The 24,641-nt window shown below is 38.9% G+C and overlaps 1 protein-coding gene across 1 annotated transcript in view; it reads right to left on the reverse strand.

The window, feature by feature from the left end:
* PDXK (pyridoxal kinase) overlaps positions 1–24,641 on the reverse strand; it is a 51,808-nt gene that overhangs the window by 14,877 nt on the left and 12,290 nt on the right. Inside the window, exons 2-5 of the mRNA XM_069785018.1 lie at positions 14,621–14,675; positions 5,982–6,086; positions 2,940–3,023; positions 935–981 (exon numbers count right to left, since the gene is read on the reverse strand). Of these exons, the coding sequence (XP_069641119.1) occupies positions 935–981; positions 2,940–3,023; positions 5,982–6,086; positions 14,621–14,675 (291 nt within the window). The remainder of the gene's footprint in view (positions 1–934; positions 982–2,939; positions 3,024–5,981; positions 6,087–14,620; positions 14,676–24,641) is intronic.

A 24,641-nucleotide genomic window follows, 5' to 3' on the forward strand; every position in this document is an offset into this window, starting at 1 on the left:
ATTTTATTACTTGTCTTGGCAGGAATGAGTTCGTGGTTTGCATGTTAAATATTCTCCTCTTCTTCCATCTACCTTATCTTCCACCCAAAAGTCACAGGTAGGCCCATGGTTTTGACTTCTCCCAAGAGCTAATGCTTTGCAAGGTGACTCTACAGCTGCTAGATCTCTGCCTTGTTAGAAAAAGCCAGGGACAATAAATATTGCAATAGACGTAAAATGGAAGAATAGAACACAAAAGCAATGGCAAATTTATTACTAAGTGTTACTTCATGTGATGTTTTATGAGCAGGTAAACTGTAAAAAGGTACAAGGACAAAGAGGAATTCATAGTGCATGACTAGCTAAGGCAGAAGAAAACATAAAATATCGTTATTGCTGATGTCTTCCCACATTGCATTTTTACTGAAATTATTTGCTAGTTTTGATCAAAAAGGAATGTTTGTCAGTATGCAGTCTGGTATTGGCACACAGAACCTTTCTGTCACTGATCACAGCCCAATGCCTAACAGCTGTTGGATCTCACACAAAATAAGTCATCTTCATTTAGGTTCAAGTGGTATGTCAATTCACACGATCACTGACAACGCCAGCCAGGCTACCAGCCAAAATAGAGCTCTTGAAAGAAGATGAGGGAACTCCAGTGAGACAAGGAGGGGGAGCAGGGGGATATCTTCCTGTGGACGGGGTCTGTATTCTACCTGTTGTCTCAGCAGAGAGTTAGAAATAATCCCAGGGCTATGCAGCCACCATTCTTCCCAGATACTAAACTCATTCAAATACAGGAAATTAAAGTACAAACTTACTTGATGCTGGGATCCAAAGCCACGCTTAGGTAAAGTAGCTTAGTTTTGGTGTTTAAAAATTAATAAATCTTTAGACATCCTTATATAGCAAATATTCACTCTACAGAGAATCCAAACAGATAAGCACTAACCATGGAGCCTTCTCCATTCCATTTGTCACCCATCACTGGATCGCATACTGGAATAGAATAAATCTAGCTTTAGAAATGGGGTATGGTTATAGAGACCCTGGTGGGAGGGAAAAGTTTTAGATAACAGTAGTGGCTATGTAACAGCACTGAGCACCTGATAGCTTGTATACTCTCACAGCTCTTGCAGCACATTCAACCTGAAATTTATAACTGGTAGCTGCCAATTCTGAAAGAGTAGGCCATGTGTCTTAAACAATTGTCAGAGGGTTGTAGTCACCCTCTCCTACCTGCCTCCATGTTGTTATGTCTGAAGGTGATGAGGATCAGAGGGTCTGACCACTGGGAATAAAGGGGCTTTTGTTATGGAAAACGCAGAGAACCCTTCCCTTCACTCCCCAGCCCAAAACTCTGAAATAGTAGTATGGTGGGGAAGAAACACGGGAGAAGCTAATAGCTGTGAAGAGTCCTATTTTTACTGTAATGTAAAAAGATACATGCCAAACGTACACGCTAAAATGCTGTGTGTACACATAAAAAGAATTGTGTGTATTAAAATGAAACAAGAAGAAAATCCATACCAAAGTACATAAACTCATACTTGGTGTAATAATATTAACACACATTTTGCACAGGTTCTGAATCATCAGCATTATTAACAACATATTCCAAGCACCTTCAGTTTCAAAGTGAGGATGTAAACAGCCTAGCCTTGTACTTTAAAAAGGAACACTTTTCATTGTATTAAAAGAGCTTTTAGCAGATAAAAAAGAAATACAAACCCAAAGGTATCAAATCAGTGTCCAATCAGTATTTAAGGAGGTTTCTATGAGTAAAAAAGAGGGTAATTTGTTTTACATTTTAAAGTATTTTCCTTACATTATAATCTATTTATTAAATATAACGGATCTTAGAAACTTAGCTGTGTTCTCACCATCTGACCACTTCCTTCCTGTTCTACACAGCGAGATGTTTCTTCCTGCTCATACTCCAACAGAGTTTTTAGCTTTCACTTACTAGTATAAGGCTCTGGAGAAACTTAATAGTATAAGGCTCTGGAGAGCCAGAAATGCAACACTGTAAAGGCTAAAAAGCAACAAAACCTAAGCTCATGAAATTATCTGTGCTACATTTTCCTAAATGAGAACTGTGCTTTGAAAATTTTAAGTCAGGTATCACACTCCACAGTATTACAACTTGCAAATCCTGCGAACCATTCTAGGTGTTTCTTGACCACACAGTTTACTGAACCTGAAGATGACAGGCTCAAACTGTTATTCACAGCTTTTTATCCCACCGAATCCCCGATGACTTTGCCCTGCCACTCTAAACGTTTAGCCTGTACTGGTTATATTCAGAAGTCCTGAAACAGAGTCAGGAAGGAGCGAGGAGAATCTTTTCTCATAGGTTTCAGCCTGATGTGACACGTTGATGACAGCAGCTGCTAGAGGCTGTAGCTCTTTTGAGTGCTTCTAGGTAATCTTAGCAGAGGGCACCAGAGCTAAAAAAGCCTTGGAGTTTTAAGCTAAATTACGAAGCTCATAAGGCACAGTTAGACACTTCTTCTGCCATGTAACATGAAACCATGGCAGGGCAACACGGGAGAGTCTATCCTGCTTTTGACTGACTTGGACATCAAGGAGAGGCTTCAGCTATCAGCACTTACAGCCTATGCCTCTGAACTACGAACAGCTGCAGTCGGCTAGGATTTTACAAGCCTTTCTTTGATACAGACAATCAGTCCTCAAGGCACATTCTCATTTGGATGGCATAATGCAAGAAACATACTGAAAGGCATAAAATCAGAAAGATAAAAAACCAACTCCCTCAACACTTAAGCAATGCTGAAACGAAACTTCACTGGAGCCTCAGCTGGTCCCAGACAGATCAAAGCACAAGATGGCTGTGAAATGCTGGGTAACATCAGAACAGCATTTTCATCCTAAAACATGAAAATGATGGGTATATACAATGATGAAGCAGAAAGGATTATAATACACATCCTTACCATACACTAGATTAGAATTCTGTTGCTTCAACTCCTGGACAATATCCACCACCATTGCAAGAAATGACGTGTCTCTTGTATATCCTTTGGGAAAAACAAAGACACTTTTGAAGTCTGTTTTCATGAACGCTTTTTTTTTTTTTTAAATTTTGGATAGGATTGCTGCATACTTCTCATTCTTTGGAACAATGCATTTTTAGAACAAAGTTGTCTTAGTATTTCATTCAGGAATAATAAATGGAAGACAAATTCAGACAGTGCTTGCATGACTACAAATATAACCTTAAAAATCCATTTACTAATGGATACTATATATAAAGGGCTCACACAGCTTCAAAATGCTTGAACATATATACAAAAAAGTCAGGCTGAAAGGAAAAAACACTCCTTTTCTTCAAAACAGCAGTCTGAATCAGTACTATTCATCATGTAGTAAATAAGAAATATTTTAAATTCCACATACTTTTCTCATACTCTTGGTTTGAAGCAGGTTTTTTATTATTATTAATGTTGGTGCTGATACACTCCAATACATTAATGCAATGGAGAATTAATCTTGAGTATTTTAGAGCAACGGCCAATATACCAATAAAATTCTATTTTTAGGCTTAGCAGTGAAATAAGCTGGAAATAAGTTTTATTATATCTCAAGGCCCTGATCACAATGCTAGCACCACAATATTCTTATTTAATCATTTATTATTTTATGGATGTTTCTTTATATATTTATTTTATGTATTAACTTTATTTACAACATTTATTAATTAATAATTTGATTTTAATTTATTTTAGTTCATTTAATAGTATTATTTTTAGCAAGGTGGCTTCTTCAAACCTTCAGCTTGGAAATATCCACTCTACTAAAATACTTAAAAATAAATTTTGGAGATTTTTTTTTTCTACTTGCAAAATCGATCAATTCTGAGATGTTGCAGAGAAACGGAAAAAAGCTTCCAAGATTTTTGGCCAAAATGCTTTGTCTTACGACTATGAAATGCTGATAATCAGTCAAAAAAGCCAAGTAAAGATTTTTGTTTAAAATGACCTGTGATGGCAGACTGGCTGAAAAAAAAAAACAGAGTAAGATTAACATTATTGACAGAGGCGTTTCAAAAAATTTAACACTAAATTGGAGTTTCTCTCTTACCTTGAGTCTTTCACTGTAAATGAAACAAATATATGAAGATCTACAAGTAACTAACAGTCACAAAAGTTAACAAAGTGTTATTTTGTAAAATCAGCCTAAAGATAAAAATTATTATCTCAGCCAAGATATCTACAGTCATCAGACATAAAACTACAGTCAAATCCCATCTGCTGACTGATTTGTTTTCAGTGTTTGAATAATCATATCCAGGTTGTTGGAGGCATAAAGTACAGTTGTGCACTATAGTGAATGGCTGTTCCTGTTTGAAGAGAAAAATCTGTCTTTTGGCCCTGAATGAAAAAAACCTGAATCTTAAGTTCAGCCACAGCCCAGCTGAATACTAAAACACTGAGAGTGTTATCAGATCTTAAGAAATTAGTGCCATTTCTACCCATGCCTTCTTTTTGTCCATACTGAAAAAAATGGCTACTCCAAACAATATTTTTAAACATGAACACCACACTGACCCATCTACCCACAAATCCTATTTTAAAAGGCATATTAATAAATATTCCTTTTTTTCTCCAAAAATTTCTTTCTGCTGAAGATTTCTGGTTTTCCTTCTACCATTTTTAATTTCTTACATCTGTTTTGCCAGTACAAGACAATGATAAGAAAGGAGTTGGGGTCTCTTCCAAGAGTTGCAAGTAAAATAAAAAAGGAACATTTCAGCTAAAAGAATACTCAAACATTACTTAATAATTTTGCATACTAACATCTCCTGAAAACTGCCACAGTACAGTGTGCTTTTCCTGGAAATGTCCTCTGTGCGAGTTCTTTCAAGGAAAGAAAGGGCGTTTGTCTATTTCTCAATCACAAAGAACCCATTTATGCCGAAATTAATTTCTTAACCTTAGTTCAGTCTATATTCTAGTCAGCCTCCTTTACTTTGGAGATATTCCCTGAAAAAGAACTGACCATAACTCTTCAGACATGCCATACCCTTCAAGCCAGAATGACTGCTTTGGGGTTATAATCCATACACTTAATGTCTTCAGTTTTCCCTGTGTATAAAGCACCTTCCTTCATGTGGAAGGCATGAAGTCAATCAAATCTGGCAATATATTTCTGTTTACCTTTAAAAAGTGACTGTTCACTGCTATAAAAAATGTATACTGTAATCTAAACCAGATGCATAGCTCTTACTGAGGTGAAACCTGATCAGTAACTTACATTTGAGAAAGAGGAATTGGATGAGGAGCAGTTTTTAATAAAAACAGCACAGAAAATCTCTGCTTTCTATAAAGCATGCTACAAGAAGTTCTTTGCCTGTATTTATAAATGCTTTGCACCTAGTGGCAAGCAAAGGAAAACACTGCACTGTCATTATGTCCTGCAGAACTGTACCTACTCAGAGGACCTACACAGGAACAAGAGGAAAAAATCAAGAGATATGACAAAGACAAAACCAAAATCCAACCCTGCTTATACTTTGCTCTGTATCCAAAGCACTACCCCTTAAAGATCAAGTAGAAAAAACAAGGACAGACAACTGTGTATAAAATCATGCTATAGTACCGCAGAGTGCCAGTACTGCTAATTTAGGAGAAAGGGTTAAACTCATGTCTTCATAATAAATTTAAAAACAATACTCTGACATTCCTCATCCTTTTTTTAGTAGAGGCACTCCCAAAACATTAATTAAGCCTGTACAAGTCTGTAAACTATGCAAGGGGATCAATTTACCCACCCAATTACAACCTTCAGGCTGGAACACTGGCTGTTTCAAACTAAACAGCATGAGCAGTTGAAACTATAATATACAGATGAAATTGCATGAGGAATCAAAGGAGGGAAAATGTAATTGCTTGGTTTGGAATAAGGAGCGATATGGTTTATATTTATGTACTTTTGTTTACATCTCATGGGAACTCCAAGGAACAAGCTCTTCTTACCTGTGAGTACATAATCATACCGGTTGACCTCATTCAGCTTAAGTCCATCGTACAGTTCATGAAGCTCATCTGAATTTAACACCTGACCCTTCCAGTGGGCATAACCTGCAAAGTAAATGCCAGATAATTTTTTAAGAGCTACATTTTCTATTTAGGATCACACAGATTATATACTTGGAAGGACTGTATCAGATATTAGCACCAGAAAGCATTTCTACCTCCTCTTCTGTAAAATGCTGTTGCTGAATGAAAGCTGCTGTCAGCTGAACAGTTAACACGCTCAACTTCTTCTTAGCACCTCTATTTCCCACAGGAACTAGAGTGACTACACTGGAGTTTGAGACTGTCCATTTATCAGCAAATTAAGCAGACACACACACGCTCCTGCAGGTTTTCCCATGGAGCCTATACAACTATCCCTGCCCTGTGTGGAGGGGGACAAATGTATGTTCCAGACTTCACTGGAGGAGGGTGTCAGTATAATCTATTTTTGTTATTTAATACTATAAAAAAAAGAAAAAGATTGAGAGCTAGATGACACTCTTAAACAGGCTTGTGGATCTGTCTGGACACAGGCATGCAGCACTGCTGCACCCATCAGATACAGCGTTCACTGGGACCTGCATATAAGGAATAGACTGACCACAGCAGAACATTGCCATGGATGCTCTTTAAACATACAATGTCATCTGGCAGATTTCTTCCACAAATAGCACAGTTTTAATGCTGAGGACCCTGGAAAAGCCAAATGAGTATCAGAAAGACACTATAAACAGACGAATAACAGCCATACACTCTTATCCTTGAATGATCTCCAAGAATTACAAGCCAATATTCTTGGCTGAGAAGTGGATGGAAGGTGAAGTTACTTGGGAGAAGCTGACCTGATTTCAGCAAACAATGGACCAAGCTTCATGGCAGCCAATTTCAAGGTAAAAAAAATAAGCTAAACTTCCTTGACAGACACTAAACATTTGTTGAAAAACATAAAAGCACCTTGCACCTTGTCATCAAAATCTGCCCATCTAGATGGCAGCCATCACTGCCTGGTGTATAAGAATGGGGCTTCCTCCAGGATATTGGATGAAGCACCCACAATTTAACTCTTCCAACCTCCATAAATTAACAGTTTGTTAAAAAGCTTATCCTTTTATTAACTGGAATTAGGAAAAGTGAAATGTTAAATGAGGTATCTTCTTCCACACCACCTCTGTGTGAAGACAGTGGTATTTTGTTTGTTTTAACTTCTGCTCTCTGAGTTAGAAAATTCTGCTATAAAACCTGTTGGCTTTGATTATCACTCTAAACTGTGTTATTAGAGTAACTGCCAAAAGGTGCCTAGAGCCTAGGATAAGCACATTTTTCAGTTTTCCTTCTTATGAATGCAAATACACCCACAGTAGGGTGAGCAGATGGATCATTTTGTTCTCCTCAGCTCACAAAGGCCTAGCCTCTAAAACACGACTTGCTGCCAGCTGGCTGGGGGATTGACTCACATCAGCCACTACATTTCTCTCCCTAGCAAATGCTTTTCAAAAAGTCTCTGTGAAGAAAGGGACAAAGTGAGGGATTCCCATTTGTTAGGGCTGTAGTTCCATTGCAGAACATAGTGATATTCAAAACGGCAACACCTAACATATAGGCAAACATCTAGCCCCAAGTATATGAGGAACCCTTGACTACAACTAACTCAAGTATTTGGCTTATTTAACACATATGCAGATGTTTGTTCTGTCACATCTGCAGCTTCAGAGAGAAATAATCTGCCTTCTCCTCTTCCCCGAATCTCTACTTCTATTAGCACTGCAAAGCCAGTCCATATAGAGACACAACAAGAGTCCTTTTTATTCCATTGTGCCCATCAATGAAACTGAATGCAGTTTTCACCCAGACTCAAGGTCAGCTGGCAAAAGAGCAGTCATTCATCTTACACATGGCCATAAAAATAACTACAATAGATTGTCCAGACAATCTAGATACTCTCGGGAGCCATTCCTACAGAGGGACGCTGCACATTCACTATTTAACTAAAAGTTCACCTTCCTATGTCAAACTGTCTTAAACTGTTAATGCACAGGGTTCATGTCACACTGATCCTCCACTGACGGAGGGAAATAATGTTAGAAGCAGCCCAGCCTTAGCTCAGGAATTGTAAGTTACCCACATGGGACAGGGACATTGAACTCTGTAGCAATGACTTCCAAGGGCATCTAGAGGATCCTTTTTAGCACCTGATAAGACATGTAATACAACCTAAAGTCTAATCACACAATAACTGGAGGAAAAAAGGCCCTAGGGAAGCCCCAACTATTCAGAGAGAAGAAAAAGGGCAATGCCTTCACTGGATCTGCAGAGAACTGTGATTTCACTAGGAGCTGAATTATGTTCGAGTAAGAAACAAACAAAATCAAAACTGGCAGCAAGATGGAAACCATCCTAAGCCCTCTCCCCAGGGTAACTTCATGTAACATGATGAGCAGGGGCAAATCCCACGACCCTGAATTTATCCTACTCTCCTGGTGGAATATACAACCAAAAAGCATCTTCTGTAGAGGGACAGAAGAAAAAGCCAGTTACTCATGTTCAAAAATGGTTTTACTAACTGAAGGATTTATACCTTGGGGTCCCAGGAAGAGGGAGAGGGACTACCTTGAAAGGGAAAAGGCAAAAAATCCAGATAGATACTGTGTGGTCAAAAAACCACTGCATAGCTCTGAACCCAAAGCTAGTTAGCAGGGAATGCCAACAGCAAGCTTAAACATTTGAGGTCCAGTTGGCTTTAGGGAAAAGCATGAGTGGTTGGACTTAAGGATGATAATGAGGAATCACTGTCTTCCTGGCTAGACATAAGAACTTGGCTGGCAATGAGTACATTTGAAGGCCCAGAGCTGCCTTGCAAGACCTAAAAGAAAGTCAGCTTCCTAGAAATGTTATCCCTATGCCTACACCACTAAATGTGGGTATCTGAAAAACAGCAAGAGAAAACTTAAAATCTTCTGTTTAACTGTCCACTTACTATAACTCCTGCTCTGCAGTAATATTTCCACTGAGGCTCTCCACAATACAGAAGTTCAAAGTCTCACAGTACCTGGCTGCTTGCACACATTATACAAGAACCACAGCCAAGAAAACTAAAGAATGAGTTTCAAGTTTGTACCTGGCAGAACAACAGCATCCCATTTGGAGACTACAGAGCTGGTTAGGCATGGCAGCTGGATCAAATTATTACTCTTTTATCTTGGATATTAAGGTGAGATCTTGGCTTGTATCTTCCACAGAGGAAGAAAGCTGAGTCTTCCTTGTTTTGGTTACAAAACCACCAAGAAATTCCCCTCAGTGCTGGACTGAGAGAACAGAGAGAACACTGCAAATCATGATACAGCACTCCAAAACTGCACTTGGCTCAGACTGACTTCATTAGTCTCCCAGATTAGTAATAAATTTAAACACATAGATGAACATAAACATTTAAACATCTTTATACCCCTTCTGCTGATCTGTGTTACAGCCTTTTATTGCAATTAAATGTTATGTATTTGCTTTTAGCAGATAAGGGAATAAAAAACAGGCAGGATACAATGCCACTTGTCACTTATCCCTCTAAAATGATAAACGTATTCATTAGTCTCCAAGGAAATGCCTTGGTTCATCTGTATGAAAAAGGAAAAAAAACCAAAACCACAACCAAGAGAAGCAGCTAATACTGCACCCAAGATGAATTTACATACTTTTCTTTCTTGCCTTTCTCCACTGGTATATTTTTTTCTCTTTTGGAATGTATTTATAAGCCTCTTAATTACTTTCAAACACAAAGAAAAAAGAAAAGAATAAAAATCCTAGGCATACGAGAAGAAAAAAAAAAAAACAAACAAAAACCCCGAACCAAACAAAAGTAAAAAACAAGCTACCATTTAAGTATAGCAAGGCACGTAAGATTTTGTTTTCTAACCCAGAACATTCTGTTCTGAGGTGTGAGCTCCTCCTGTGGTGCTCCTTGCAAAACTATTCCAAGTGGCTTCGGTAACCAAGTACTTTACATGGGAAAAAGGAAGAAAGATCTAGTGTTTAAGGCACATGATGGGCAGGCAATCTGGTCCCAGCTGTGTCACAAAATTCCAACACAAACTCTGGCAGACAACCTGTTCTAAACACATGACGTAATTTTCAGCTACCAGGAGGCCTTCAACAAAACCAGAAACACAGTACCAAACTATCCACTGGATTTTTTACAGCTCATCACTGTGGGAGTAAAATGCTACCAGTGTTAGGCATGATTGGAGATCTTTTCTTTCTGTCCCACACTGCACAGGTGTGAATGACTGCATATGGGTGGTAGACTGTGAAGAATCACATCAACAAGACATAATTATAATTTCTTATGTATTAGACCTACCAGCCAACCCAACCACCCACTACACACCCACTAAGTGGAAGTCAAAAGTGCTTTGCTTAAAAATAAAAAGGAACAGAAAAAAACCCAGGCTATTTGTTCTGGAGCAGTTTCAAAGGTGGGATTCAGATGGAAAAGTAAGCACGTTATATGCTTACCATTAACCTATCAATTAAAAACAAAAATGCAAATCACTGAAGAATTAAAAATGCACCCCCAAAAATCAATGATACAATAAAAAAAATCTAGATTTTTATTTTTGCACATCAGACAATGAGATGCTTCTGCAAACAATACAGTAAAATAGAATAAAAAGCACAGAATCTTTGTAGGTTGCATGACAGCTTCTTTTATTTGTACATGAAGCATGATGCCATTCAAGGGTGAGTCACTCTAATCATAAAAGTTCCTCACCAAGCAACATGACAAACTGCTCTCCCAAGGGGACTGATTTAAAGCACATTTTCCGAATTTCAGGATTATCAGAGACTAAAGAAAGCTGAATTTTCTGAGCGGGAGTCAGCAGAAATAGGCCTGTTGTATCTCACTAATTTAAAGACAGGGCAAAAAAAAGCAATAATGATTCACCCAAGAAAGCCTGTTAGTCATAAATTCTCTCTGCTTTTATCTTTTGCTAACAAGACCAGGTTTAAAGATGGGGATGGGGAAAGAAAGAACACCATGTCCAAAATCTCACACACTTTGCTACCCGTGCCCCTCTGGTATGTGGCATTCTTTTAAAAACTAAAGTTCACAGCTAGATTTTGAAGGAGAAATTTGCCCTTCAGCTTTAATGATGACGACAGAAAGGGTTCTCATACAATCTTGTTCTTGTAGGAAAATCAAGTTATCTTCACCCATTCATCCAACACACGATTCCTATGTATTGTGGCACTGCTCCAGACACAAGCCACAGCCCAGCATGGCAGTTTCTGTTCATTAATCCCTACAGTGATACATTGATTTCCAGGTACTAGTGCAAGTTGGTGTGCAGGCACAGGTAAATGTTCAAGCTTGGAAAAGTCTTCGTGTGAGGACACCACATGTTCCTACATGCCTCTCTCAAAGGGGAGGTGCAAAGCCACTGGGCTTAGAATCTATCCTTCAGTTTAAGAAAGGGTAGAAAGGGTTTCATGAAAAAACTGCAGTGTTAGAAAACTAGACCTGCCATAAAAGGGAGTATGTCGCCAACCTTCCTTTTCCATTCCTTCCTCTTTCAGCCAAATGACCAGTACTTCTAAATATAATCTCATTTACTCACACTTGGCAAGTGCCAAACACTTACCTAACTGTGATTTTCTTCTGAAAGCTCTGCTTCCCAAAGTCATGAAGTTGCGTGCAGCAATCTTTGGGATTTTTAACACATTTACTAAGATAATCAAGATTACAGAAAAAAAATTAACGTGACTTCTAAACACCAGGAGATAAAATAAAAATTCCAAACATTTTAAAGAGTTGTGATCTTTGAGACATTTTTGGTATTGGGATGTTCATTTAGGCCTTCTTATGGCGGGGGGAAAATCACTAATTTGTTGTTGCTTCTACCATCTTTGTCGTCTGCCAAACCTTGAATGAAGCACTGGTAACCGTTCTTCAGCTGTGATACTGTATGGGGTTTTCGTGGCAAGGTTTTGGTAGCTGGGGTGCTACAGGGGTGGCTTCTGTGAGAAGCTGCCAGAAGCTTCTCCCGTGTCTGACAGAGCCAATGCCAGCTGGCTCTAAGACGGACCCACCGTCGGCCAAGGTCGAGCCCATCAGCAACGGTGGTAGCACCTCTGGGATAACACATTTAAGAAGGGCAAAAAAACCTGTGCAACTGCAATTGCAGCCAGGAGACAGGAGTGAGAATATGTGGGAGAAACAGCCCTGCAGACCCCCAGGTCAGTGAAGAAGAAGGGGGAGGAGGTGCTCCAGGCGCCGGAGCAGAGATTCCCCTGCAGCCCGTGGGGATGACCATGGTGAGGCAGGCTGTCCCCCTGCAGCCCAGGGAGGTCCACGGGGGAGCAGATCTCCACCTGCAGCCTGGGGAGGACCCCACGCCAGAGCAGGTGGATGCCCCTGAAGATGGTCGTGACCCTGTGGGAAGCCCGTGCTGGAGCAGGCCCCTGGCAGGACCTGTGGCCCCGTGGAGAGAGGAGCCCATGCTGGAGCAGGTTTTCTGGCAGGACTTGTGACCCCGTGGGGGACCCACGCTGGAGCAGTCTGTGCCTGAAGGACTGCAGCCCGTGGGAAGGAACCCACGCTGGAGAAGTTCATGAAGGACTGTCTCCCATGGAAGGGACCCCACGCTGGAGCAGGGGAAGAGTGTGAGGAGTCCTGCCCCTGAGGAGGAAGGAGCGGCAGAGACAACGTGTGATGAACTGACCGCAACCCCCATTCCCCATCCCCCTGCACTGCTGGGGGGGAGGAGGTAGAGAATTCAGGAATAAAGTTAAGCTTGGGAAGAAGGGAGGGGTGGTTTTATTTCTCATTACACTACTCTGGTTTGATTGGTAATAAATTAAGCTATTTTCCCCAAGTTGAGTGTTTTGCCCGTGATGGTAATTGGGGAGTGATCTCTCCTGTCCTTATCTTGACCCACGAGCCTTTTGTTATATTTTCTCTCCCCTGTCCAGTTGAGGAGGGGGAGTGATAGAGCGGCTTTGGTGGGCACCTGGCATCCAGCCAGGGTCAACCCACCACAGATACTATTAAAAAAATAAAAATCTTCCTCCTTTTCTGTTTTAAGAACCTGGTCATCCTATTGGTAATGTAATTTTCCTACCTTCAGACACATTCAGTTTATGGTCCAATAAAATCTCTATTAAGCTCTTTTAACGCCCTATAAAGCTGATTTAATCTTGAAACTGAAAGCCAATAAATGACAGGTACTCATCCATTTTGAGTGCCGAGTTATTTCACATGCAAAAATTGCTTCGTTTCTGGAAGATTACAACAGTTTTACCCAGCTATCAAAAACTAAACAACAAAAAATCCCAAACTTCAAAACTAAATACTTTAAAAAAGACATAAGTCACATCTAAGTATCTCTTAAAAACATGAGAGAACCTTTGTACTGTGCCAAAGTGTTCAAACAAAATAAGCAATTTTTTGCCTGAGCCAGGAAAGACCACACACCTTGTTTAATTATTACCTCTTCCGTGCCTCTCCTCAACAAGCAGAGATGGCTTTCTAGCTACCTTTGAAACATTCATTTCTTCTTCCCAGGGTGACACTGAATTCCTTCCATGATAGAAACATCTTATAACCTTCTGAAAGCTGCATGGAGGTCAACATAGTAAGAGAAGACAGAGGCTTCCTGGTCTGCTCTCTGTTCCAAAAATTAGCAGTTTATTAATAACACTGTACCTGTGAGATACTAGGAAACTCTCAACTTTTGTCTTTTCTTTTTTTCTTTGTCAGAAACAATTTTTGCTCTTTTCCAAGATGTTAAAGTAAGAATCTGTTCCCGGATTTTTTTTTTAAGACACCCTTAGAATTTCTTTATCCAGAGTAGATCTCCCCTCAAACAACCTGCCACCACCATGACAGTAGATGTGTCTCTACTAATCCAAAAATAGCAAGTCACTTGGACCTCCTGTATGGGTGAAAGATATTGCTAAAATAAACATAAATTTCAGCTTTCTTTTGAAAAATAAAAGTCCTCTAGCACTGTGAGTGTTAGGAAGTCTGAAAGTATAATGTGAGTGCATTGTGTTCAGGTTTAGAACCCAAGTAAAAATACACCCAAATGTATTAACAACCCACCCCCTTCCTCCCTCCAGAATGTAATTTTAGGATACTTGCTAGCTATCTGGGTGGGCACATAAAGAGAGGAAACATTGCATTTCAATACAAGCTCAGTATTCTTCTGTTTGGGTTGGTAATATGAGTGTCATAGGGCCATAATGCACAGAAAACAGTACTGAAGACTCCCCCGTTCACAGGCCTGCCTGTGTAGATGGCCGTATTTGTGTTACTTCACTGAGTTAATTAGATTACTGCCTAAAAAAGAAACTCACACCCTGAAGTAGCAGAACAGGATGTTACCACATCGCATCATGCCCATCGTATCATGCCCTAATCCCAAATGCAGACTTTTGTGAGATTTGAATCAAAACATGAATATTACATTTCTGTCCTGTATCGTGAAAATGTGAATGAAAACATAAGACCAATCTCCTTTCCACTGTCATGTGATGAGGTGAGCCACATGTTGAGTAGAGCTGAGTGACTGGAGTGGTATCTGGAGACATACGTAAAATTTTACCTGTGTGGTTTGAAAACTGGACAGAGTTCACCGTATCAACTTCAAATCCCAAAACCTGTAACAGAACACAGGATTATTTCTTTTACTAACACAGCTTTGTTAATATGTTATCAATATCACAAAACACAAGAAAGGATTCTTATTTGCTAGTGCATATGTAAAAATCTTGAGTGCTGTTTCAAAGTGAAAGCTGAGTCAACATACATGCAACATAAACAAACAACGCAGTACTTTACTACAGCAGCGGACATGGAACAAAAGTGACACTGGCAACAGCACCAGAAAAACAGAGCTCTGGATCCTCAGGCTAGAGTTCATCTAGGGATAAGGACGGAGAGGCTGGTCCAGTAGCAATCACTGCCTTGGCTAGTCTTTCTTGTCAAGAAAAGCAGTCTAAATTTCAAGGTACTAAATTAATGCAAAATACGGTGGGAGGATGCTGTTAGTATTCCAGAAAACCAATCTTTCCAAAAGGAGGACAGAAGAATCTTAAAAGGGATCAATGTTATGAGCCATACTTGGATGTCACAGGCAGTTTCTTTATAACTAAAAGAGAATAGAAAGAAATCACAGAGAATTAATTTGAGGCATGATTAGGCAATCAAAAGGACAGTGCTTTTAAAAACCCAAAGTAAAAAAAGCCTAAAGCATGCTCCAAAAGCCACCTGCTACCTAACATTACCAGCAAACCAAACACTGAAATATCAATGAATTTGCTAGTGCAATCAACAAACACATTCTTGCTGCCCAAAAAGAGATAAATATAATGAAAACAAGAGCATTGAATCAGGAGAAAACTAATGCATTGCTGTTCAAGCCATTTTTAGACATTTCTATCTGGCATGAAAGAAATTCTAATGCAACAGTGACATAACAGTCTAACATTTAATATTTATTTCCACATTCTACTTGCTCTGAGTAAGAATTCTCCCCAAAAGATGAGCCACTAAATATGGCTCAGTGAGTCACACCAGGAGATAATAGTAATGATGCATCGCTGTTTATGATCCACTTTCAGGCAATTTGCTGGGGAGGGGGGAGTGAACAAGCGAAGCTTTTGCCAGTCACGTTTTTCACTGAGACGCACGCCTCTCCCTTTTTATCACAAAGGCAACCCCTTCACATATATTAAAAATCTCTGGGTGTATTGTGCCAGACATTAGGTTTTCCCTGTGTATGTACTTTCTCTCACACATGAAAGATGTTAAGTGGTAAGCCCCTTATTTCAAACCCTGGGCCGTTACAAGATGGAGTTACGTGCTGCAATACGTAGTTCCTTCTGTCTGCAGGTACTGCATTTCTGTCATTTTACAGCTCAGAGTCAACACAGGTCTTCACAGAATAAATCTCTTCTTTCAATATATAACAAAGGTTCCTGTTCATCCCTAACCAGAAAGCAAAGTAATCTTACATTTATGATAAGACAGAATGGTGGGTTGTCTCAGCCTGATCAAATTAAAATTACCCTAAGCTTCTACTCTCACTCCGGTTTCTTGTTTCTCCTTGGTGGATTGGATTTTATTTTAAAGACCCAGGAATTAAAGGGGTGAGAACATGGCAAGACTGTTATGACCTTAACCCTGATGTTTGCACATGCTCTTCAAAGAAATAAATGAGAATACTGCCTCTAACCAGACTGTCATCCCATGTTCAATTCCCCCCCGTGCAATAAACAAACCTAAGAATTTCTTATTTCCTTCAAACATCTTGGGAACAACTGTGAATTAATCCATTTCTGTGCAATATTTACATCACATCTCTCCAACTATTTAACACCTGACACTACAGAACACACTTTCTATGATTTACTAGCTAATCAGATTTACACTTAGTGCTTTAGGGAAGAAGAGCACGCACAACTGCTTGTAGGGAGGGCTGTTCTATAACATGGATAAGCACTGTACCAGCTGATGGCCACCAGAAAGAGCAATCCTTCTTTACTGTCTCCACCAGTACTCGCTGTCATTTGATTTCTCAACAAGCTTTTCTGTAGGATTAGGGATTTTTGGTTTGTTTTGGCCAGTTAATCTGCTTCAACCAACAGAAGGGAAAATACAAGGGAGGGCACATCTCTTGGAGACAGCTACGTGTCAGGTTAGCTTGGCTGGGCACTTGGTAAAAGAGAGTTTAAAGTGCTTTTGAATAGTTGAGGAAAAGTCACAGACAGCTCAAATTCAGCAAGGGACCTTGATATTCTCACTTTTTTCATCAGTGCAAAACAGGCTAAAAAGCCTTTAAAAGTCTCCATAACAATCACTTACTGGTGTTAGTCTACTCTATCACAGTTACTAATTTGCCCTAAAGTGTTGTTTTGAATAAACATACATGACTGTAATCTAACACACCTAATTATGCAATTCTCTAGTTCAGATTGAACCCTCAAAATAAGCCATGGTTACTCTACTTCAAGGAATTTTCCTTCTATAAAGATTCTTATCAAAACAGAGAGTAATTAAAGGACATAAAATGTCATTTAAAAACAAAGTATAATTAGAAAACATAATTAGTACTACCTTTGAAATAAGAGCCACAGATGTTGAGGTCTAGGCTTACTATAAAGTATTAAAATAAAAAGAATTATGAAGTCAAGTTCAGCCAGTACGTGTTTGCTACCAAGGCAAACTGATTGAAAAGTCTCATGGAATTTAGTCATCAGAAGATGACCTGAAAACAGTGTATATTGAAGTGCTAAAAGCAGCTTTTGACAGCAATCATCCCTTCTAGCGCTACAGAGAAAACTGCGTCTTAAAATGAACTACACAAACCAAAATTAACAACTTGATCATTTAAAGTGGATAAGGAAATGCTATCTTCCTCCTTCAACCAATGATTAAAGAACAGTATCAGTTAACTATCATCCCTGCATATCTAAAGGACCATACATATCAGAAACAGTTTCTGGTTCACTGAATGATTAATACTTTCCCTGCTTACAAAGGAAGCTGTATTCAAAAGATGTCTTGTTAAATCTTTTTAATATATACCCATATTTTTAATTTCTTGCGCAGAGCTAACTAAAAGCACTGATTATGATTTTTTTTAATTTAATTAAGAAGTTCTATCCAAACCAGAGGTTAAATATATCTTAAGTGAAAGTTAACTACCTAATTAGAAATACACGATTTCTGCATGTACAGATCTAGAAAACTGACATCAGAGCAAAATTTACTGAATCAGGCAAATCACACAAAATCAATAAATTCTGCCTCTCATATTTGTACAAAAAAGTACCAAGTATCACCTGAAATTATGCATTTAGCTGAGCATCAACCATTTTTTCAATGTTATAAACCAGTAAGAATCAACCTTTCCTTTGGAAAATGACTAGAAAGTACAAATTCAACACAGGACTAAACTCAATTATTTATATCAAGTTTCTTCCTTGCTAATATGAAACACACTTATATTACTTATTTTAATTCATGGATTTAAAATCAATCCACTCCAGTTACTGATGTTTTTTCTACATACAGAAACAAACCTTTTCATGTTTCTGAAGTGTATATATATATATATATATATGCGCGCCAGTTCAGTTGTCACCTCAACACCTCTCCTTATTTCATGAGCAATCAAAATGCTGTAATTCAGCAAAGAGTGCACGTGAAATGGTATATAAATATAAAGTGAGATCTATACAGTGGTTTTATGGCATTCAGTCAACAGAGAACAAATTCAGGCTGGTAATGGTTTATCATAGTTCACTGAAGTACGCAGTTGTCTCTATGCTTTGCTCAAAGCATACGGCAGAAGCCACAAGTAGCCCTTTGCCAGGTCCACCTGTGTGACAAATGCCTTTACTGAGATACTGACAGTTTCACCTTATACTCCCTGATGTACCACTTTCCCTTTGCTTCCTGAATTTCTCTGCGTATCTGTCTGCTACTTTGCAAAATGACCCAACTTTGAGTGTTAAAACTGTCATTTTTCTGTGCATGTATGCACGAACATGTTCCTTGCACCTGTGTAAATAAACTGAAGGAACTCACTCCACTGGGATTTTGCCTATGCCAGAACTGACGCCTTCAGATCGTATCTGATTAGTATGAGGACCGAGCTGACTAAAATGCACAATAGTGCTTAATTTACTGCTTCTTTATACCAGCTTGTAAACAGTCTATACCTGCGTTACTTCCCTTGCTCCCTACAGAAAGAGTCCTGTGGTGATACTCCTCCCTCTGGTTTTGGAAATGTAGGTTATAGCAGATACTCTGCAAGCGTGCAGGGCTCCAGCTGCCAGGGACACACATCATCTATGTCACCATTATCCCCTGTTTTGGATGATCTGGTCTCTTACAGGCTCTCCAGCAGAGGACAATTCCTGGTTTCCATGCTGTCCCTCTGCTGTCATTCTGTGTAAGTATCATTTGCCCACAGAACTGCAAATCCTGGGCAAATCTAAACCCATAGCCACTTTGGGTAAGGTTGATAAGCGCTCTTCAAAGGAAAGATAATTGAGTTCACCCTAAATCTCTCAGCCTCCAGTCTAAGCACATGTCAATGTTCTTCTTAAGACCCAAACTAAGGTTGCCTATATCACATCATGTAGCGACATTTACTGCAATTGAAGTCTCAGAAGAAAACGGGCAATTCCAACATATTTTTTAAGTATCTTCAGGAAAAGGAGGCAGAACTGTTACATTTCTAAAAATAAATCACAAAACATCAAAACTGGAGGAGTTTTGTATTTGAAAGGCACGGCTGGCAGATCTGAATGACACATTTCAGAAAAATATTTGGGAGATTAAATCAAAATACACACACTGAAGCAGAATACATTTGAAGAAACACATACTTCAACATTGTGCATGAGATCAAATTGGGCTTAGTTCTTCCTCACAAGTACCTGAAGGGACAACTATCATCCAGTTCTCACAGCACAGAAAGCACTATCCCGGCCTTGCAAAGAGAAGATGCATCACCCATGCAGGCTCCTAGTCTACAGAACTATCAGAATGCACATCTTCAAACTAGCAAGTGCTCAAGGGAAAAATCAACACACAAGAAACGAAGGGACTTCAAAATACATGGACAACCTCTAAAGGTGTTGGCTTTTTTGGGGAAACTGGACCAACAGTCTAGTTCTCCTACAAGCACAGAAGTAATTTAAACTTATATCCAGCCACCAAGCCACAAATAAAAAGCAAAAAAATGGATGTCCTTCAGGATTCAAATTTTAGAAGTGATACCAATTGTTTTACTAGTAGAACAACCTAAAGACCTGAACAGACAGAAAATGTCCTGAGTTACATACATTATATATATAGCTAGATCTCGGTTCTGGTTCACCTCTGAAAATGCAACCTTTTGGACCTTGCCGCTATGTTAACACATGAATTAGAGCTTTGTTTAAAATTTACAGTCCCTCTTCCCCTCCCTTCCAGAAAACATTTCAATCGTACATACACTGAAACATGCTATTTCTTCACCGCAAAGAACTAGTACCTAAGATTGTTAGAAATGAAAGATTACAAACATACATTTCCTTCAAGAGCACAGCCTAAGCTGTGCCTGTTATGTAAAGGGGGGGAGGGGACTGTAAAACAACAAGAGAAAAACTATTCCACATTACGGAAAATTGTGAGTGTAGCAACAGAGAAACTAACAGGAAGATTCTGAAGCAAATGCAACATCTCAAATGCAGTTTTAATGATTGCTAAACTTTATGTTTATATTTGTGTAATCTACATTATGTACCAATGGTCTGGAGACAAATAAAAGTACACATTTTTACCTCCTAATCCTATTTGGTAATTCATTGTTAACACCACTTGAAATGGAAAGCTGTTAACTTCAAAGATTAGCTCTGCCTTAGAGTAAATATTAATATAAATTCTCATTTAATAATTTTATTTACTCTGAGAAATGCTTAGAGCCATGTGAAAAGCTGTTACTGAACTGTTTCTGTTTAAAATTTGTATTGCAGCTTTACTATGCTTCTGCAGGGAAAAAAGTAAATTTTCAGAAGAATCACACACTTTACAGTACTCAAGAAGTTCTCCTTTTTCCTTGCTTGTATTCAGTTGGGGGCAGGAGGAAAGTTGGGTTTTTTTGGTTGTTGTTTTGTTTTTTTTAAAGGGGGGGGATAAATATCTTAAATTTCCTAAGTGTGCAAGAAAAACTGTCATTTAAATTACTTGAACTTCTGAACTGAACTACATTTTATTGCTTTCCTAGGTACTAAACATTAAAACAAAACAAAAAACCCCACAATTTCCAATGCATTGCATTATATGTACATATTCAGAGAAAGAGAGGTTTAGAGGGGGCTGAGAGAGATGCTGTGGAATCACTGTCCTTGGAGGTTTTCAAGACCCAAGAGGAAAAAGCCCTGAGCAACCTGGTCTGAACCTAGTGCTGACCCAGCTTTGAGCAGGAGGCTGGACTGGGGACCCCCCGACATCCCTTCCAGCCTGGGTCACTCCATCATTCAATGACACCGCTACATACAAAAAGCTCAGCTTTATTTGTTGTAGAACTCCATGTGTAAAAATACACAAAATATCATCACCTGCTACCCATCCTAAAGTTCTGGTTATAAGGATACAAACCTGTGGTATGATATGTTTACACTATTAACTATGCCAGCTTTGTCAGTAAAGATAATATGTCCTTTGCTGTAAAACGATCAGTGGACCATTTAACTAGAATGTTTGAGTTTGTACTTAATTTAGACAACCTTAGAGAACAATGACCTAGTTCTGCAAGAATGAAATTCAATTAAAATTACCTCTCTATTCTGCAACATGGTCGGTACATATTTCCCTCTTTGGGTACTGGGTTTATGGCTGCAGTGGCATTTCATTTTAAGGTTTGAAACTAAAACCACAATGCAATACTGCAGCTCAAGTTGAGAGGGAAAATCTGGAACAATGAGTGAAAGGCAGAGTAAGGAAAAAAAAAAAAGTAGTGTGAGGAAGAAAAAAAAAAAAGATTGATAAAAACAGACTTTGTAAACTGCATACATGTTTCTCCCATAGTATTTATGTCCCCTGATACATGTCCACAGGTTGCTATCTAAATTTCATGAAACAAAGCTGACATCTCCATCCAAACTCTCCAGTTCCTTCAAAGTTCTTAATTTTGGAAAATGCTAGCTTTACTGTAACAGAACACACCAAAACCAATTTCCTCAAGGGAGCCCACAAACCAAACAGTTTGTAAACCACAAATCCAAGGAAAATATCAGAGGTTGAGGTTGCAAATCAAGCTCAGCCCATCAGATCTGAGCTACAAATGTGCCACGTGAAAATCTCACTCTATCATTTGTTCACATCTCTAAAAGGTGATTTTATCTCCAAGGGAAATGCAGTTTGTCAAGAAAAGGGCACTGGCTAAGAAGAAAGAAGGAACAAGATTCTGCTAATCAGAAGAGAACCTTTCAGACTCCTCTTTTGAAAGGAGGATTTGACTTTCATGCAGCTAGTTCTCCCCAAAATACACGCAGCACTGTATTACAAGACTTAACTTCCTTGCACTTCAACTCTTCTGCTTTGTAGCAAGATACTTGCATTATAAGTAAAGTTTATGGAAAAAGGATGACTCTGTTTCAATTAATATTCAAATGATGAACCATCCAAGCTAGATGTGTCCTGTCCTTTGTGCCAATGGATTGTAACAGACTGATGAGTTAGAGCACAGTAGCAGTAATTAATAAGAACAGTGATAAGAAGGTTAACACAGACTAGACAAGTGAATCAAAACCATCCAGGTAGAGCCTGAAAAAGCAGCACAGAGAATAATGCGCAGAATTCCAAATCAAGGATTCAGATATGTAACTCAACTGTGCTACTAATTCGTTTTCCTTTACTGGGCAAGATCAACACACAGGTATGTTTTCAGAACCAACCACTAATTTCAGCTACTTTCCTACTTTATGACTAAATTACGATGCCTAGGAATAATTCACAAAGTCATAAAACCCAGGCAGATCTTACTGCTTTCACTTAGAAGTGATGGTCAGGCTTGTCTTTATTGCAAGCTGGCTCAGACTCTGACCTACACTCCACTAAAATCTCTTGCCTGAGTTTGGAGTGATTGTCTCTGCAGAGAAAACGTCCTTGCAGAGCGCCTGAGAAGCAAGGAACTATGACAGATGTTAGGATGTTGTTTTAAACCACTTCTAAAAGAGTGTATTACCCTCAAACCTCTTAGTGTATGCACTCATCCTCCCGGTCAAAACAAGCAGTTACTGCTACTGAAGGATTTCTCAGCTAGTTGGACTCTTGATCAAGATACGTAAGTTGTAAGGCACAAGCAGATCATCACACTCTGACCTCCAAATCATTTTGTATTTCCAAACCCTTTCTAAACATTGTGCTGTTGTACTTAAAGAAGTACAAGGCAGGCATCTGGAGAACATGATCTATCATCTGCTATCTTAAACAGAGCACTACTACAGATTTCAATGACAGAAGTTGTAAAAAAAAAAAAAAATGCTGTTTCGAACACTGCACATTTGCCTCCTTAAAGCATTAAAAATATAAGTCTTCATAAAGCCTTGTGAAGTAGGTGTTATGCTCATGTGAAACCATATTATCAGTAAACGGTGACAAAGAAAGGACACCATAACTCTGCAAAGCATTGTTCCTAAAGTAGTATCACTTGAACTCAGATGTAAAAGCCAATGTCCTGTTCCTCACACACACAGTAAGAATACAGCTAGGAACAAGACACTGGTCCTTCCCCAGGTGCCAAAGAACAGCTTAGGGAATTTATGCTGTGCAGAATCAATTATACTGCATTATATGTGCTCTATCTGTGTGCTGCCATGATCTGTACAGTACTCTGTAATACGTGTGGTCTTGTACTCTGTTTTTCAGAACACGGACCATGCCACTGCAACAACTACAACAGACTCAAAAAACTCTATTTTTCTCCACAAATTAATGGCTTTTTATGGAAGCCTTCCAATATACTCAAAATGTAGTGTTACATTTTCAAAAGTTAATGGAAGCACATGCCAAGCCCAGGGGCTCCACAGAAAGAAAAAAAAAAAAAAGTCCTCAGTTTCAAGAGCCAGCCAAGATTTCCAAGTAATGGGAAAGTGCTTTGATTTGTATCATTTAAAGCACACAGTAGCATTTTAAAAAACATAAACGTATATTTAAGGGCAAATTCTACATCTCTAATATATACACACAAAATACAAATAAACACACAATTTTTTATTAAGCTTAAGAACATGTGAAGTTTATCACAACACAAACATCTTAACTGTGACTATGAATTTTAATTAACATACTTAACAACTGCCTAATTACAGTCTCTACCTCTGCCTCCACAAACACTGTTAACATAAGGAAATTCAACAACAAGGTGAGTTGGCATAAGGCACTTGAATAAATGGATCTGGGCCAAAAAAAGAAGATAAAAGGAGACAGGTATACTAACAGAGTGTATCTGGTGCCCCATGCAAGGGGAAACCACCTTAAAAGTACTAACCAGTAGCCTGCCAGAACCAAGATGTTTGTACTAAAAGCAAAACAGTTGCCCTGATGAGGACTGCACAAGGCACAGTGATTAACTTCAGAGGACCTTTATCTGAGAGTATGTGACAGCAACACGAAACCAATCAAAGGCTTGAAGGGCCTCACTACATGATTGTATTTTCTTCCAGAGGACCTCCCTCCTCATCCACATTGCAATCACAGTTGGCTCTACTGCTGTTAGCAGGACACACATATGGTAGATCCTACATCAACAGAAAATTGCTCTTGTAGCAATGTAACACTGACAGATGCATCAGTCACAGGACAAGTTTTATAGCATAAAGACATACATAAACAAAGAGGGCTACAGAGACTTAAACACACACTACTTATAAAGAATTTTCAAGAAATCTTGTGGTAAGTCCCCGAACTGCAGACTTTTAGCAGACCATGTATATAATCCACAAACTGAATTAGCCAGCAATACCTGTATTTGTTTCCAAAATTACCACATCACATAAACCAAAACCATTCTATCCCTTCCAGTTTTTTTAGATATATTAAAAATTAGCTTAACTGAAAGTCATTAG

This window comes from Haliaeetus albicilla, chromosome 6 (genome assembly GCF_947461875.1).
Source record: "Haliaeetus albicilla chromosome 6, bHalAlb1.1, whole genome shotgun sequence".
Taxonomy (NCBI): Eukaryota; Metazoa; Chordata; class Aves; order Accipitriformes; family Accipitridae; genus Haliaeetus; species Haliaeetus albicilla.